This window comes from Pelophylax lessonae (genome assembly GCF_965119305.1).
Source record: "Pelophylax lessonae genome assembly, chromosome: 3".
In the NCBI taxonomy this organism is placed as follows: domain Eukaryota; kingdom Metazoa; phylum Chordata; class Amphibia; order Anura; family Ranidae; genus Pelophylax; species Pelophylax lessonae.
The window spans coordinates 90,024,131-90,042,259 of record NC_138770.1 but is presented as its reverse complement, the minus strand read 5'-3'; the positions used below and the strand labels follow the sequence as shown (position 1 = coordinate 90,042,259).

Here is an 18,129-nt window from a genome sequence, read left to right as displayed (position 1 = left end):
TTGCAATAGTGTATGAAATCCTTAAACAATCAGCTTTTATTAAATAAAGGTGGATAAATCTCACTCACATTTGTAGGTGCAACACATGCACTTGGACAATAGCATCAAGTAAATGGTGGAAATCGTGGTGGTATAGTGGGAGAGACTGCACAGCGCCACCGGTCTCCACAGCGTGCGCCGATAGCTGACAGCCTCACCTAGACAATAGTGTATCGCTCCATCCGTCCTTGCCCCTCCCCTACGCGTGACGACACAGGGATCACGTGTCTTCCTCAGGGGGATATCCTACTACTACAGTTATCAGTGCTAAAAATATGCACTGTTACTGTAGTAATGACACTGGCAGGGAAGGGGTTAACCCAGGGGCGATCAAAGGGTTAAATGTGAGCCTAGGGGGTGTTTTTAACTGTGAGGTGGATGGGCTTGCGAAATCAACACAGAGACCTGTGTTCCTAAATAGGAGGGACACAGGAACTCTGTATTAATTCCAGACAGAAAAATGCTGTTCTCTCTTCAAGGGGAGCGATCGCGGGTGCCCCTTGCCCCGTGGATCAGCTTCCCAGCTGGCGAGTGGACACGCACACACCCTTAGGACCGCCGTACAGGTATGGCGATTCGTGGGTATCTGCCGACCTGCTGCCATATAACTGCGGCAGCTAGTCGGCAAGTGGTTAAAGCAGAACTTCACTCAAAAGTGGAAGTTCTGCTTGGTGTATCCCCCCCATCCATTGCCACATTTGGGGGGAGCGGGTACCTAGTTTTGACATTGTTGCCATCTGTGAGGTTGTTTGGCTCCTGCAGCCTTCTAGGACACACACAGGTTCCAGAAGACTGGGTGCCCATTCACATTGCGCAGCGTGGCTTGCGCATACGTAGTAGAAAAGCGGCCGTAAAGCCAGAAGGCTTCACTGCTAGTATCACTTACCTAAGATCCCGGCGCCGGCGCCTGCACCCAAAGCCGATTGAAGAATCAACTAGGGTGCCGACATCGCTGGATCCCTGGACAGGTACTGTAAGTGTCCTTATGTTAAAAGTTTTAAAAGTAGGGTGAAGGCCAATGGTTTATTATCGGAAGCATTCCCAATAAGAAACGGCACCAGACAGGGATGCCCCCTGTCACCCCTTTTGTTTGCCTTGACGGTGGAACCTTTTCTGTGCAGAATTAGATTAAACCCAGACATTGAAGGTATAAAGGTAAAGGAGAAGCAATATAAAGTAGCTGCTTATGCAGATGACTTGTTATTCTCTCTGACCAACCCAGGTATCTGGCTGCCAAACCTACTACAGGAGTTCAAAAAATGTAATACTATGTCTTACCTAAAAATCAACTATGGAAAATCAGAGGCAATGGGCGTGGGGCTACCCGCGGCCCAAGTGAATTTACTGAAAACTAGTTTTGGCTTCAGATGGAAGGATGATGCAGTGAAATACCTGGGGACTTATATACCAGCGAAGTTAATACAGGTCTATGATCTTAATTTTCTACCTCTATTGGCAACGACTAGGAGGCTTCTTAAACAATGGCATGGCGGGATACATTCTTGGTTCGGTAAATGCAATTTATTGAAAATGATAGTGCTGCCAAAAATTTGTACTTGGTTCGTGCACTACCGGTTAAGATACCGAGCGTTTTTTTTAAGGCAATGCACTCTCTCTTTGTGAAATATATATGGGCCCATAAAAGACCGCGCATAGCACGTAGAACTTTAACTCTATCAAAAAAAAAAGGAGGGCTAGCTCTGCCGGATATTCCAGCATACTATCATGCAGCACATGTGAGTAGGATATTGGATTGGTGGCATCACTCGGAAAATAAACTGTGGATACAAATTGAACAGACTCAAACAGAGATAGACCTAAAGAGGGTGATATGGTGCTTTCAATTGCTGCCCAAGGAACTGAAACACCACCCAATAATAGGAAACACACTACGTATATATGTACACATCCAAACATATATAGTAAATTAACAAAGAAGGAATCCCCTTTATTTCCAATACTGGGGAATCCACAGTTTACTCCGGGTTTAGATGCCAGACGGTTCACAACCTTAAGGGAAAAGAAACAGGAACAAGCCTCGTCATTCCTGATACAAAATAATTGGCCCTCAATCAGTCAATTGCTGGAAAGAAACGGATAATATAGCCTGCCTTTTTGGCAAGCAGTGCAATTACATCACTTCCTGGTTTCAATACAGAACCCAGATAGGTACGGTAGAGCATTAACAAAATTTGAAAAGTATTGTATAGAACCAGGAAATTTACCACACATACTATCGACTTCTTATGACTTACTGAAAAATTCAGAGGAGCAATCTAAATTCCCGTGGGTGGGAAAATGGGAAAGGGATTTGGAGTGTGAGTTGACAGACGAACAGGTACAGAGGATAGTAAGACTGGCCTTTAAACCATCTAGATGTACCAAAATTCAAGAGATGAACTATAAGTTTATAACGAGATGGTACATCACGCCTGAGAAATTACATAATTGGTACCCAAGAGAATCTAATAATTGTTGGAGATGTAAAAAAGAAGTAGGCACGTTGATCCATATCCTCTGGACCTGTACAGAAGTAAAACCATTCTGGGGGAGAGTAAAAGATATAAGCCAGAAATTTACCGAAAGTAGAATAGAGGAAAAGCCGGCTCTCTTCTTGCTGCATTTATCAGATATCCCGATAGGGAGATATGAAAACTCGATTGTCCCATATCTGGTGAATGCAGCCAAGGCATGTATCCCGAGTAACTGGAAAAAATCACAACCCCCTCGACTAATGGAATGGATAAACAGAGTAGAGGAAATAAGGAGAATGGAAGAGTTAATTGCAACTTCTCAGAATAGACAGGGAAAGCATAATAAATTATGGGATGCATGGAAATCAGTTTATAGTCTCTGAAGAAGGGAAGCAACTTACAATAGGATAAAAGTAGCCTTGAAGAGATTATAAACATCTTTGACTATTGGCCGTGGATAAGTAAGTAATTTGGGGGGGGGGGGGGTTCTCTTCTTTTGTTTGTATTTGGGTTGAGGGTGGGAGGGAAAGGGGGAGGGGGAGGAGAGGGAGGGGAAAGAAAAAGGGGAAAAAAGAGAAGGAATATAGGATGTAAAAAGTGTAAGATGAAGGCTAGATTAACTATTAATTAGAGATGTAAATTTCACTCTGAATGTTAATGTATGTATTTTGGAAATTCCTGAATAAAAATTTATATCTGAAAAAAAGTATTAAAAGTACAGTAGTTGTAGCTGGGTCACTAAAGAGGACCCCCCCCCCCCCACTCCTCTATTAACCACTTTACCACTAGAGCATTTTGCTGTCTTACGTCTGGGCCACTTTTTGCGATTCGGCGCTGTGCGACTTTAACTGACAATTGCGCGGTCGTGCGACCCCCATACCCAAACGAAATTTACGTCCTTTTTTTCCCACAAACAGAGCTTTCTTTTGGTGGTATTTGATCACCTGTGCGATTTTTACTTTTTGCGCTATAAACAAAAAAAGAGCGTACATTTTGAAAAAACAACAATATTTTTCAAATTTTTTTACATGAAATTCCCCCCAAAAAAATGTAAAAATCAAAATTTTTTAAAATTTTTGGCCAATTTGTTTTCTGCTACCTATGTTTGGTAAAAAAAATTCACAATAAGCGTATTTTGATTGGTTTGCGCAAAAGTTATTGCGTTTACTAACAAAGGGAAAGATTTATGTCATTTTTGGTGTTTTTTTTTTTAACGCGTAATGGCGGCGATCTGCGATTTTTTTTGCGGGACTGCGACATTGCGGCGGACAGATAGGACCCTTGACTGACATTTTTGACACTTTTGGGGGTACCAGTGACATTACTGCAGTAATCAGTGCTATATATATGCACTGTTACTGTAAAAATGACACTGGCAGGGAAGGGGTTAATTTTATTGGAGAGGGAGGGGTTAAGGTATGCCTGGTGCTTACTGACGTGTGGGGGGGAGGTGACTGTGTGAGCCAGGGACAGATCGGAGTGTTCAGCTATGCTGAACACTCCGATCTGTCACTCCCTGTCACTTGGGAGATCCGCCCGCTTGTGTTTACACAGGCAGGCGGATCTCCACACTAGATCCCCGACGATCGGGGCAGAGCAGCGGCGATCGCCGCTGCTCCTCCCCTGGCCCGACTCCCGCTGTGACTGAACACAGCGGGAGCGAGCCTCCGGAGGCGCGCAGCGCCGCCCACAAGGGGGAGTGTCTGACGACGTAGGTCTACGTCGTCAGACGATAACGAGCCACTTTGCCGCAGTAGTACTACGGTACTCAGTGGCAAAGTGGTTAAACTACCAGTAATATGTAAAGGGATAAAATAAATACTGTATATTTACCTATGTCCAAGAGACTTTTTTGGTGTTTACTGACACCATATGTTTCATCTTGCACATGGACCATACAGGGCCAGATTAACGTAGGGGCTATTGGAGCTGCAGCTCCAGGCCCCTACCTTAATATAGGCCCCGGGTTGGCCATATTCACTGTTACCGCTCTTCTGTCACTTGTAAACACAGAAGTCTGGCTTCTATGCTCGCTTCCCCAGGCAGCTCCCTCAGAACCTCCCCACACAGCACGAAGGCCGGACAAGGAGGGACAGTTGCCGATGCATGGATGTGTTTATGGGCTTCAGAGACAGCATCCCATGTTGAATTAGGCATGCATGGCTGCACCCTTCCTCCTCTGGGTGCATGCCAAGGCACAGCCCTTAAGGCTCTTCAAAATCCTCAGCACCAAGCCCATGATGCTCTTAATCCGGCCCTGGGACCATATGGTATTACATGCATCTGTTACAGTAAAATAAAAATACTCTTCCCCAAAGATCTTACCAGCAAATGAGTGTCATTTCATATGGCGCATGTGTAAGATGATGCTCTCATGGCAATGGTGATGTTGCTTTCCAGGAGGGTATCTGTGTGACTGAGGATTTGTTACTGCTACCTTTAGGGAAAAAAGTAAAAAAAAAATGTAGAAAGCAGTCTTAGGCGATTTGCAGAAATGCACATCCATGTGAAAAAAAAAAAAACAGATTTTGCCAGTCCTGATGAAGCCTTTAAAAGCATTTGTAATGTATTCATTGCATCATTTTTTTAAATTTAGATTTAACATGTGGAGAAAATTTATTCTTCGCGGGTATTCCATTGAGCTGGGAAAAAGTTCTTGAGATTTTTGATTCTGAGAAGGAAGATTATATATATGGCGAAGGAGCAAAATCTTTAGTCAAACCGGTTGGTCATTACACCCAGGTATTGTCTACATTTCATGAACTGGCTGCTGTGGAATGATGCGTTCAAAACTAAAATTTGATATACACTATATTGTCATAAGTATTGGGACGCCTGCCTTTACATGCACATGAGCTTTCATGGCATCCCAGTCTTATTCCTTAGGGTTCAATATTGAGTGGGCCCACCCTTTGCAGCTATAGCAGCTTTAAGTCTTCTGGAAAGGCTGTCCACAAGGTTAAGGTGTGTGTCTATGGGAATGTTTGACCATTCTTCCAGAAGCGCATATGTGAGGTCAAGCACTGATGTTGGACGAGAAGTCCTGGCTCCCAGTCTCCGCTCTAATTCATCCCAAAGGTGTTCTATCAGGACTCTGCACAGGCCGTTCAAGATCCTTCACCCACAACTCACTCATCCATGTCTTTATGGACCTTGCTTTATGAACTGGAAGGTAGTCATGTTGGAACAGGAAGGGGCCATCCCCAAACTGTTCCCACAAAATTTGGGAGCATGAAATTGTCCACAAGGTCTTGGTATGCTGACACCTTAGGAGTTCCCTTCACTGGAACTAAGGGGCCAAGCACAACCCCTGAAAAACAACCCCATGCCATAATCCCCCCTCCACCAAATGATTTGGACCAGTGCACAAAGCAAGGTCCATAAAGACATGGATGAGTGAGATTAGGGTGGAAGAACTTGACTGGCCTGCACCTCAACCCGACAGAACACCTTTGGGATGAACTAGAGCGGAAACTGCAAGCTAGGCCTTCTTGTCCAACATCAGTGCCTAACCTCACGTATATGCTTCTGGAATAGTGGTGAAAAATTCCCATAGACACCTCCCAAACCTTGTGGACAGCCTTCCCGGAGGAGTTGAAGCTGTGATAGTTGCAAAGGGTGGCCAACTTAATATTGAACCCTACAGACTAAGACTGGGATGCCATTAACCACTTCAATACAGGGCACTTTCCCCCCTTCACACCCAGGCCAATTTTCAGCTTTTAGCACTGTTGCACTTTGAATGACAATTGCACGGTCATGCAACACTGTACCTACACCAAATTTATGTCATTTTCCCCCCACAAATAGAGCTTTCTTTTGGTGGTATTTTATCACCACAAGGTTTTTTCTTTTTTGCTAAACAAAAAAAAAAATGACCGAAAAGTTTGAGAAAAAAAATGTTTTTTGTTTATGTTATACAATTTTGTAAATAAATAAGTTTTTTCCTGCACTGATGAGCACTGATGAGGCTGCACTGACAGGCACTGATGAGGAGGCACTGATGGGGTGGCACTGATGGGGTGGCACTGATAGGCGGCACTGATGGGCACTGATAAGTAGCATTGATATGCAGCATTGGTGGGCACTGATAGGCGGCACTGCTGGGCACTGATAGGCATAATTGATGGGCACTAATAGGTGGCACTGATGGGCAGTGATGGGCACTAATGGGCACTGATAGGCAGCACTGTTGGGCACTGATCGGCACTGATGGGAGGCACTGATGGGCACTAATGGGTACTGATAGGTGGCACTGGTGGGCAATAATGGGCACTGGTGGGCGGCACTGATAGATGGCAATGATGGGCACTGGTGGGCAGCACTGATGGGGAGGGCACTGGTGGGCTCCCTGAGCCCTGATTGCCATCCCTGGTGGCCATAGTGGACATCCCTGGGGTCATGTGTGGGCATCCCTGGTGGTTCTAGTGGCACCCCCTCGAGGGTCTGCACTGGTAATCAATGATCTGATTACTAGTGCAGACCCCCCCACCGTCAGGAGAGCCGCAGATCAGGCACGTACTGAGGAAAGCCGATCAACGGCTCTTCCTGTGTACTATGTGACCAGCCGTGATTGGACACGGCTGGTCACATGGTAAAGAGCCTACGTACTATGCCTGTGTACTATGTGACCAGCCGTGATTGGACACGGCTGGTCACATGGTAAAGAGCCTGACGTTAGTAGGCTCTTTACCGAGATCGGAGATGCGGTGTGTCAGTGTGACACGCCGCATCACCGATCGCCGCTCTGTGCGCCCCCGGGGGGCGCGCAGAGCACATTATCCTGCCGCTGTCATATGATGTCCGGTCAGGATAATGTAACCACATTCCCGCCGTCAATCTGCTATAGGGCGGGTGGGAAGTGGTTAAAGTTCATTGTGCAGGCACCCAAATACTTTTGACAATATACAGTAATGTACATATCCTCATACCTGGGAACTTTAAGAAGTCAACAAGTCTGAGATTCTATGGGGAGAGTGGGGGCAGGGATGGAGCTGATAGCAACACTGGTAGTGTGCACATAGCAGAATCTGAGGATAATAGTGGTGCACTTAGTGTGTTTCAGTAAATTGGAGGGGTTAATAGTGGACACCAACCTCTTCTTAAGGCTTCACAACTTTTCAGTGTCTTACTGCACGAGCATTAACACGTTATGTCATCAATGTACTGGGCAATGCATACCCCAAACCGCACCTGACCCTTTCTGGCAATATACCGCACACGCACAGTAACCATTGGTAGTACATTACTGTGCATTACAGTGTGCTGATGTATTGCTTTAGGCAGTGGTGTATTTAGGGTTTGTGCTGCCATAGGCCTAACTAAACTTGTGCACTCCCTAATTTAAATATAACCCACCCCTTCCTGTAAATACCACACCCCTTCCTGACCCGCCCTGTCCTCTGTAAACCACAGACCACAACCACAGTCTATTAGTGCCCATCAGTGTAGCCTCATCAGTTCCCTTAATTTCAGCCTCATTAGTGCCCATCAGTGCAGTCTCATTACTGCCTATCAACTGCAGCCTCATCATTGCAGCATATCAGTGCGGCCTCATCAGTGGCCATCAGTACACCCCATCAGTGGCCACCAGTGTAGCCTATCAGTGGCCACCAGTGCAGCCCATCAGTGGCCACCTGTGCAGCCTATCAGTGCATCATATCAGTGCCCATAAGTGCTGCCTTATCAGTGCAGCTCCATCAGTGCCACCTCATCAGTGGCCATCAGTGCAGCCTATTAGTGCCCATCAGTGCAACATATCAGGGCAGCATATTAGTGAAGCCCCATCATTGAAGCTTATCATTGCTGCCTTATCAGTGCAGTCTCATTTTTGGGCACCATCAGTGCAGTTTATCAGTACCCACCATTGCTGCCCCATCAGTGGAAATCAGAGCAGCATATTAGTACCCATCAGTGCAGCATATCAGTGCCCATCAGTGCAGCATATCAGTGCCCATCAGTGCAGCATACCAGTGCTGCCTTATCAGTGTAGCCCCATTAGTTAAGCGTATCAGTGCCACCTCATCAGTGGCCATCAGTGCAGCCTTATCAGTGCCCATTAGTACAGCCTTATGTGACTGGATTAGTAAGATTACTCATTTCTTTTAAGATATTTGGACTTGTGTTTGCTGCCACTGATTGTAATCATAGGATTATTTCACTTATTTGTATAATAAATAGGAAGTCCATAGTCATACAAATAAGTGAAATAATCAGTGGCAGCAAACACAAGTCCAAATATCTTATAAGATTGGAGTAATCTTACTAATCCAGTGACATATTGCGATTGGACATATGAGGTGAGCAGGTCCACAATATTATTGCAATCATATACAATTAAAAGTCTTAATTGTATATTATGCAATTCAATATGCTCACTCAAGGACAAGGATGTTTAAAGAAATGAAATTATATTATTAACATGATGCCTGCCATACCTGAGGGCGGAGGAGGGTAGGCGGAGCATTAGGCTGCAGTGCCACATTCATTAGCATTGGCGGCCATCAGGCCAGTTGTATTAAGTGTGGTCGGCTACCTGCAGTCTGTCCGAATGTCCTCACCGGACAGTATTATTATACCGGCAGGTAGAAGTGTGACCGCTTATGGGGATGCCAGACTGATTTGCCTCCTGGACCCTGCCCTCTGGCCCAATTGGCCCCATAGGACTGGCACTATGCTAACAGTGAGCGCGAGCCAGCGGGGACCCTTTTCATGCGGGAACTGGGAGGAGGCTGTTTTTTTTCGTGCTGGGTGCAGCTTTTTTGCTGCCCCCCTGCAAAGTGCCGCCCTAGGCCTGGGCCTTGTCGGCCTAGGCCAAGATACAGCACTGGCTTTAGGTCTTGTTTATACAGGCAGCTGGGGGTGGTAAATTAGGCAGTTGAGCCATGGTATATAACAGGTCACGTTTGGCAGGCAGCATTGCCGACAAACATAACCTATTCAAGTGAATAGGGCCATGCTGCAACTGCAAGCCAAACACTTGGTGGTATTTAAAAAAAAAGCCCGCTGTGGCGAAAAATAAAACTGGGCTTTCAGGAGGTGGAAGAATCGCCTCCTGAATATCTAGCAGCCACTGCTCTACTGTCTTCTGAAAAGCAGCTGACTGCAGAGGGGCTGTAGAGAGTGCCATTCGTGTAAACAAGCCCTTAGTGTGTTGGGCTGCCATTCAAAATGACAACGCTCTAACATGAACATGGTGTATTATTGCGTGTTGTAGTAACATGCACAGTGTGAAGGCGGCCTGAAAAAAGGAGCATTCTAATTAAAGCAAAGAGCTTGAAAGACATTATCAGAGACGAATGCCCCTGACATACTCCTGATCCTCACCAGCAGTAAATTCACTATGGAGGACATGGCAGGTAGGTGAATTGGTAAGGAAGGAAAGCACCCTCTGATAGCACATCCTAACTGCTCATTGCTCCCGAATACTCAAATGGAACCAGCTGAAATTCTGTAGATAACAAGGACCCGTGCAACTTCTCATCCCCCACTCGATATGTGCAATTCGTTTTGTTATGAATCGAAATTCGGACAACATTTTTGTTGTTTGGATGTTTCCTGAATTTCCGAATCACAATAGTAATGAAATTCAACAAATCCAATATAAATTATAACAAAACAAATTATCCAAATTCCAATTAGAAAATGAATTTCAATTGTAAAATTAATTCATTTTCAAAACTGAATTTGAAAACAAACTTGAAATGGAAACATATAGCAATAAATACAGTAAGATATAAAAGTGAATTAAGATGATGATTCCTACTTGGGCTGCTTATTCTAAGGTCACATATAATAGATTGGAATAGAATATAAAAGAATACAATAGAATAAAAAATAAAAGAATAGAATAGATTGAAATAAAACAAAATAGAAAAGAAAAGAACAGAGTAGAATAGAATAGGATAGAAGAGAATAGAATAAAAATATAAAGAATAGAAAATAATATAAAAAAATAGAATAGATTGGAATGAGATAGGAAAGAATGGAATAGAATAGCTTAGAATAGAATATAATAATTTTGAATCAATTTGAAAATAAAAAAATAGTTTGAATTTCAAATCTATTTAAGAAAAAAAAAATAGTTTGAATTTCGAATTGCTTTAAAAATAATTATATATGAAACGAATCCTGAAAAGCGAATAATTCTAACATAATGAATATGACGAAGCACAATTATTAACTTAACAAACAGATCTGAAGGAAAGCTAATCAAATTTTTCTGTTGTGCACTTCTCAATTCCTCCACAATGCAAAGTCAGTTTCCTTTGCAACCTATCCCCAGATATGAACAGGAATGTGTGCCTACACCTACCAAATATCAACTTTTTTTTTTTTTTGCATGCCAATCTCCATATCGAAAATGAAGAGGTTACTAAAGTTACAAAAATTTTTGTATGACAGAATAAAAATTCGAAAGCGATGTAATGTATTGTATTTGTGTTGTATTTTCAGACAAAAACTGTACCGATTAAATGAAAATTGTCTGATTTGGTATCCTATGAGAAATTTTTTTCTGTTTGTCCCTTTGGATAATTTTGGACAAGAGCTGTGTACTAACAATCAAATTAGCATGCAATCATTTTAAAGGTGGTATTTTTTGTATGATTTTCTGACCTAACTAAAAAGACTATTAGGTTCCATGTGTGCGCACTTCACGTATAACCCCATCAACAGTGGAAAGTAGAATATGAAGTACCCCTTGCAGGTGATGGGAGGTACCTAGCACCCAATGGTTAAAGGTGGCTGACTTTCGTGGGGTCTTTCTGCGGGTGGTGCACTGTCCCCTTAAGAATGTTGGTGATGAATGTAGAATAGCAGCTGGGTAAGAGCAGTCTCCATAGCATTTAACATGTATGGCAAGAGTTTAGGATGTGTAGTTTAGCTCACCTTTCCTGGCAGGAGACTAGTTTGATCTCAATGGCTTGGTGGTCAGCAGGCTTCAGAAGTCAGGTCCCAGATCCTCACAGAGGGTGCAGACTCTCAGCTGGAATCCTGGAGGTGCAGTGGCTCTCTCTCTCAAGCTCAGTCTCTGGGGCAGCTTTGGCAGACTCCGATACAGGTCTGTCCTCTCTACCTGTGGTACCTAGGTGGACAGGCACAACAGCAGGTCCCCTCAGTTCCTCTCCTTGACTCCGGCCTCTCAGATGTTGAGCATAGACCCCAGCAATAGGTCAGTACCCTTTGCTCTCCTCAGTAGACCGGTCCCGATCTGGATTCGTTTGTCCAGGAAGACTGAGAGAAAACACGCAACCAGCAGCTCTGCCTTACAGTGCAGTACAGCATAGGGGTGAAAATAAAGAGGCTGGATGGGAACCGCACACCCCTGCACTCCTCTCAGTGGCAACATAGTGGTGTTGGGGTGGATGAGCAGGCTGAGGAGCCACACAGTGACACGTGCATGTGACTTCATGGACTTAGCACTTTTAGATACAACTCACAGATTTATAGAGCTTCTGGTCTCAGCTCCTGTAGCTGTATAGTTGCATGCAGTTGCTGTGCCCCCTTCTGCCCAATCACAGCGCTTTGTGTTATTTGGACCCTTTCACAGAATACAATGCCTTCTGTAAATGTGGCAGCAGGGGGAAGATGTGGGCATAGCTGTTTTGTGGAGAAGACAGCAATGTCCCCTTTAAGAACCCTGGGTGGGTGTACTCCCAGAGCTACCAGAAAATGCCAGATGTAAATAAAAGAGATAAGTCAAGGAGGTGGCATGCTCGTTCTCTTTAGACCTTACTCCCAGTATGCTGGCACATATTAAAATTGTGGCTAAATTCCTTGAATTCAGTTTAGGCCTTGGTTCACACTATTGCATGTGCACATCACAGGTACAGCAGCCCAATCATTTAAAGGCTGCCATACCCGCGAGAAATGCGGGGGAGGGGAAAAATCCCTGAACACAGAAAGCTAATGCATACGTATGTCGCACGAGCATACGTAAACTGTATTCGAACCACACATGTGAGGTATCTCCGCGAACGTTAGAGCGAGAGCAATAATTCTAGTGTTAGACTGCCTCTGTAAGTGTTTAAATTGTCGCCTATGGAGATTTTTAAGTACCGTAGTTTGTCGCCATTTCACAAGCATGCATAATTTTAAAGCGAGAAGCATTAGGTATCTATTTACTCAGCGTAACATCATCTTTCACATTATACAAAAAAATTGGGTTTGCAAAACCGCTGCGCAAATACCATGTGACTAAAAATTTGTAACAATCTCCATTTTATTCCCTAGGGTCTCTGCAAAAAAAAAAAAAAAAGTACAATGTTTGGGGGTTATAATAAATTTTCTAGCAAAAAAATTAGATTTAACCTTGTAAACAAAAAGTGGCAGAAAAAGCCTGTTCGGCAAGTGGTTGAAAAGGTTTAAATAAAAAACATGCAAGGTTTTGCACAGAGGAGCCCCAATGTTTCTTTTCTGGGGTCCCCCACCGGCACTCTCGGCTCCTCCTCTTCTCCGTGCAAAAATAAAAAAGTGGTCTGGTGTGACCAATGACACCCCTCCATCCCTATAGATACATACAACAAAACATAATTTCACCCTGGGACCCTGAGGTGAACACATGAGGCCAGTAGATATATATATGGAATAAACATGGCTTCTTAAGGTATTAAAGGTATATAACACTCATCATACATAAAATGCATGGACATAAATCCCAAATTGATTTGATTGATTTGATAAATACATGTTACATTGATGCTTGAAATACTTTACAATCTTGGATACAGGATGTTCTGTCTCAGCATCGATTGTACCTGTGACCTCCTTGTAGACCCAGTCTGTAAGTGTGTGCAGCAGGTTGAATGATGGCTTTAACAGATAGTTTACTCAATGAATAAAGACTCTAGAGGTGTTCTCCAATGCTTCTTTATGCTTCAAGTTAGCAAAGGCATAAACATAGAGGCTTTTCCATAGGTCAATTTCCAATGAAGTTACACAGCTTCCAAACTCTGCAGTCTCCTCATAACAACAAAACAAAATGGGAGTTACAGCAGGAAAATGGAGGTGGGAGCAACCAACTAGCCAGAAACAGCAGGGGTGTAAGGAAGATACCAATAACATAGCATAACATAACATGTAATAACAACTGCTAGACAGTAAAGCTGTGTGGCAGCACACTCCCCGCCTGGTATCGTGAGATACCACTACACAATTATTTTCCATAAACATACAATTAACATTGCATACAGTAGAATGCTATGTAGCCCTCTCCTCTAAGCTAACTATGCTAGAGATCTAAGTGACTCCTTCACATAACACTGAATCAGAATTTTTGGAAGCAGGCATAATTAGGACTGTCTCAGTGACTGGTCTCAGGAAGGTTTTTGGGCTCCCGTCCTTTACAATCCTGACTTCCACACTTCGGACCTTTCCATCATCACTAGCAATGGCCTTTGTAATAACTCCAAATGGCCACTGGATCCGATTGGTTTGCTTGTCTTTTAGAAGAACCAGGTCCCCTTTCTTTAAGTTAGGCTTCTGGGTTTGCCACTTTTTACGTCCTTGAAGAAGTGTGAGGTATTCTCTCCTCCATCTGTCCCAGAAACAATCTGCAAGGTATTGAGCATATCTCCATTGACGTTTATATATGTCCTTTTCATCAAAGATGCTCTTTGGCGCTGGGATCTGTCCAATTTTCCGGCTCAATAATGCAGCTGGAGTTAAAACAGTTGGACATTCTGGGTCTGTGGATACAGCTGTCAGCGGTCTTGAGTTGATTATTGCTGCGACCTCAGCAAGTAATGTAGTAAGTACTTCATGGGTAAGACGTGAAGAACTCACATCAAGCAACATAGAATCCAGTATGCGCCTTGCCATCCCAATCATACGTTCCCATGCTCCGCCCATGTGTGAAGCGTGTGGTGGGTTGAATTTCCACTGGTTTGCAGTGGCAGAGAAGGTGGCCCTTGGAGGTGGCTCTGTCTGAGAAGCTCGCTCCCGCAGGGGTTTATTAATGCTCTGGGACGCTCTCTCGCTATAATTGAACTGGTTGGTCAGTTTTCTCTCCTTCTTGTTCCTGGATTGTATTTCCTCACCTTCTGTCCATTCTTCACTAGCCTGAGCGTCAGTATCCATCTGTATCTTTGTCTCCCGGCTCAGTGGAGTCGTTGGTCTGAGTCTCTTCAATGACTCCCAACTTCGCCCCCTGTCGCCGAGCTTCATCAGAGTCTTTGTGTGACATGTTTCCATCCAGGGAGAAGTGTACGGCCAGCTGGTCCACGATGCTAATGGGTTTGTAGGCCCGTTCCTTAAAACTGTACCTTACAATGTTCTGGGGGGCATGAGGGTTGTTTGCAGTCAGGATACGAGTGAATTCCTCCTTAAGTTCAGCCTCGCTTAGTTCCAGCTGGTCCGGAGGCTTAACCAGAGTCTTGGCCTGCATCCATTCATCAGCTCCATCCCCCATATCTGTGGAGTCATCTTCATCCTCTTCTTGAGCAGATGTTGGAACTCAATGCTACAACTTCAGGCCGGATTTCCGGATCAGTATCTGGATCCTCCAGGTGGAAATCAATATCTTCTTCTGAGTTTGTAGAAGACTGGTCCATTAAAAACTTGGGTCTGTTGGAATTGTCCTTGAAGAACTCTTCATCCAAAATCTTGATGAACTCCTTGTCTTCGACTGAAGGGGCAATGTTATTGTCATCACAAGTAGTCTGGTACACTGAATCACCAAAGTCCTTTTGAGAAGTGAGCTTGCAGTTAATGCTTTGGAGTGCTTGATATGGAACTTCGTTCTTAAAATCAAGTCTTTCCTTCACATATAGTGCGATGGACATTTCATCAATTGACAGGTAACATTAGTTTTGTAGGAAGCTACATCCAAGAGCTTGTGAGATTGGTCTAAGCAGACTTCTCCTATTATCACCCATCCAAGATCAAGTTTCTGGGCCTGAGGAGCATCATCTGGACCGTTACATAACTCTCTTATTTTATGAACTCTAGGAATGTCTCTCCCTAGTAGAATCAAAATCTTAACATCCTCGTTAAGTGGTGGAATGTAGTTAGCAATGTGGCTCAAATGAGGGTGATGACGTGCAACCTCTGGTGTGGGGATTTCTTCTCTGTTGTTCGGTAGCTGATCACATTCGATTAGCGTTGGAAGAGGAAATTCTGTGTCCTCATATTCTGATGCGACTATGAAGCCATGGGCTCTTCTTCCAGAAGTATTGACCTTTCCTGCACATGTCTGCAAGGTATAGGACCAGGTCTCTCCTTGAATGTTGAATAGGTCAAAGAATTCTGTACTGGCCAATGAGCGATTGCTCTGATCATCGAGTATGGCATACATTTTCATGGAATTTTGTGGACATTCTTCAGGAAAAACTCTTACAAGAAATATCTTGCTACAAGACTTGCTATGAAGCCCTTCTCCACATACCTCTGTACACCTTGTGGTTACGGGGTCGGCATATTGCTCAGTTCTCTCCCCGCCATCATCTGATGTAGTCTTGGGGTTGCTGCCGGGTGAAGGTTTCCTTTTGAACAGGTCTGAATGAAGAGCGTCCACATGTTTGGCACTGTTGCAGAGAGAACATCTGATGGCGATCTTACAGTCTCTAGCTAAATGATCGGAGGATGCACAACACTTAAAACAGATATTATGCTCTTTTAGAAATGACTTGCGTTCTTCAATAGGCTTGTCCTTGAATGCACGACATTTGGAGAGAGAGTGTGGCGCATTATGAATAGGACACTGTTGATTAAGATTGCTTGCTTTGATGTCTGTAGCTAAGACGTTGGATGCTATCGCGGTCTTCCTCACGGCAATAGGATGCCTTAAATCCTTGAATTTACTGTTGGTGACAATACCCCTTAAAGTACTTAAAGGAATGGTGGTTGTATCTGGATAGAAGAAGCTTGGGTCATTCTTGGATCTTGCAACCTTCCGCACGAACTCTGCGAAATAAGAAAAGGGAGGGAAGGAAACATGATGTTCATACTTATACTTTGATCCTACACTAGTCCACTTTCCCTGAAGATAACTAGGCAACTTTGCTACAATAGGATTTACGCCCTGAGCAGTGTCTAAATAGCTAAGACCTGGTAAACTAGGATCTAACTTAGCAATTTCAAGTTCTTGAAGGAGGTCACCTAACTCTCTAAGCTTATGATTGTCCTTAACAGAGATTTTAGGGAAGTCGTTTAGTCTCTGGAATAGGGCAGATTCAATGACTTCGGGGCTCCCATAGTCTTGTTCTAGACGTTACCAGGCAGCATCAAGGCCTGCTTTAAAGTTATAAATGAAGACAGATTTAAGTCTCTTTACTTGTTCTGAAGATTGACGCCCCAACCACTTTATTAGTAAGTCAAGTTCTGCTTGAGGTTCAATGTCCAAGTTCTTGGTTACCGCCTTAAATGTAGATCTCCAACTCCTGTAGTTCTCTGGGCCGTCATCAAATCTAGACAGTCCAGTTGTAATCAACTCTCGTCTAATCATATACTTGCTGAACTCTGCAACGTCAGTGCCTTCAGTTTTTATAGCCACAGGGGGTACTGATGGTGAGCCGTCTTGGACCATGGTTGGTATATGATGTTGGCTGGTAGGTAAAGAGAAAGGTGTTGCAGATGGGTTTAATCTAGGTAAGGGTCTGTCGTCTGAAGGTCTCTGAGCATTTGAAGTTAAAGAGAGCTGTATCAAAGGGGGTATAGAGTTCATTCTGTAGTCTTCTGCTGTGCCCTTGTAATCTCTATGCACATAGGGTTGTGGTGGCACATGAGCTGCGTAGGTTGATTCACTTGATTTTGTGAAGTGCGGTAGTTGTGGAGTGTCTCTGTTAGTAGCTGTGTCTAGTTGACCAGCTTGCTTTGGCGACATATTGTCTTCTGATCTACTTGCTGGATGATTATGAGAAGAATCTCCAACTGTAGGTGGGACTGTATTGTCGTGGTTCTGAGTTAAGACAAACTGTAGGGTCCTTTCAACAGGGTCTTGACAAGCAGCCAAGCTGGTACAAGCTGCTCCTTCTTCCAATAGGGCTTGTTCCAAGACAGATAACTCTGTGCTAACGCTACTTCCTTTTCTCTATTCTTCTGAAGAATTTCTAGCTGAGCCTCTGTTTCTGCTTGTATTCGTTTAGCTTCTGCCTTGAAGGCTGCTTCTTTTTCAGAGCAAGCGGCTTGAACCTGGGCTACTGCAACCTTTTGGCGAGCTTTGAGTATTTGGTCGCTCAGTATTGACCTTTTAGAGCAGGACCGCAATGACTTAGAAGATTTATGATATGAGCGGGCAGACCTAGAAGATTTTCCTGAGTGTCTGGAAGAAGCAGAGTTACAGGATGTAGTTTCATGTAGCTGTGCCAATCTACCTTCTATCTGTGCCTTTGCTTCAAGATATGTGCTATGCCTCTGCTGGTCATTAGAAGTAAAGTCCTTTAATTCCAATGCAGCTTCCTCTATGTTGGAATGTGACAATAGGGAATAGTACTTCTCAGAAAGTCTTTTATAATTCTCAAATGCCTTCTTAACCCTTGAGAGAGCAGTGTTCAATTGCTCAGAATTGTTGCTAGTTTCATTAGTGGCTGTTATACAACTTAAAGTATTTTCCCATAATGCAGTCAGGTTACTAGATGTTTCTTCCTTACTTGCTTCATAAACCTCCCTTGCCTTCAAG

General features: G+C 43.9%; 1 protein-coding gene across 1 annotated transcript in view; it reads left to right on the top strand.

Annotated features, from left to right (window-relative positions):
- LOC309548878 (cysteine-rich secretory protein 2-like) overlaps positions 1-18,129 on the top strand; it is a 146,564-nt gene that overhangs the window by 76,735 nt on the left and 51,700 nt on the right. Inside the window, exon 5 of the mRNA XM_082248808.1 lies at positions 5,110-5,255. Coding sequence (XP_082104934.1) covers positions 5,110-5,255 — 146 coding nt within the window. The remainder of the gene's footprint in view (positions 1-5,109; positions 5,256-18,129) is intronic.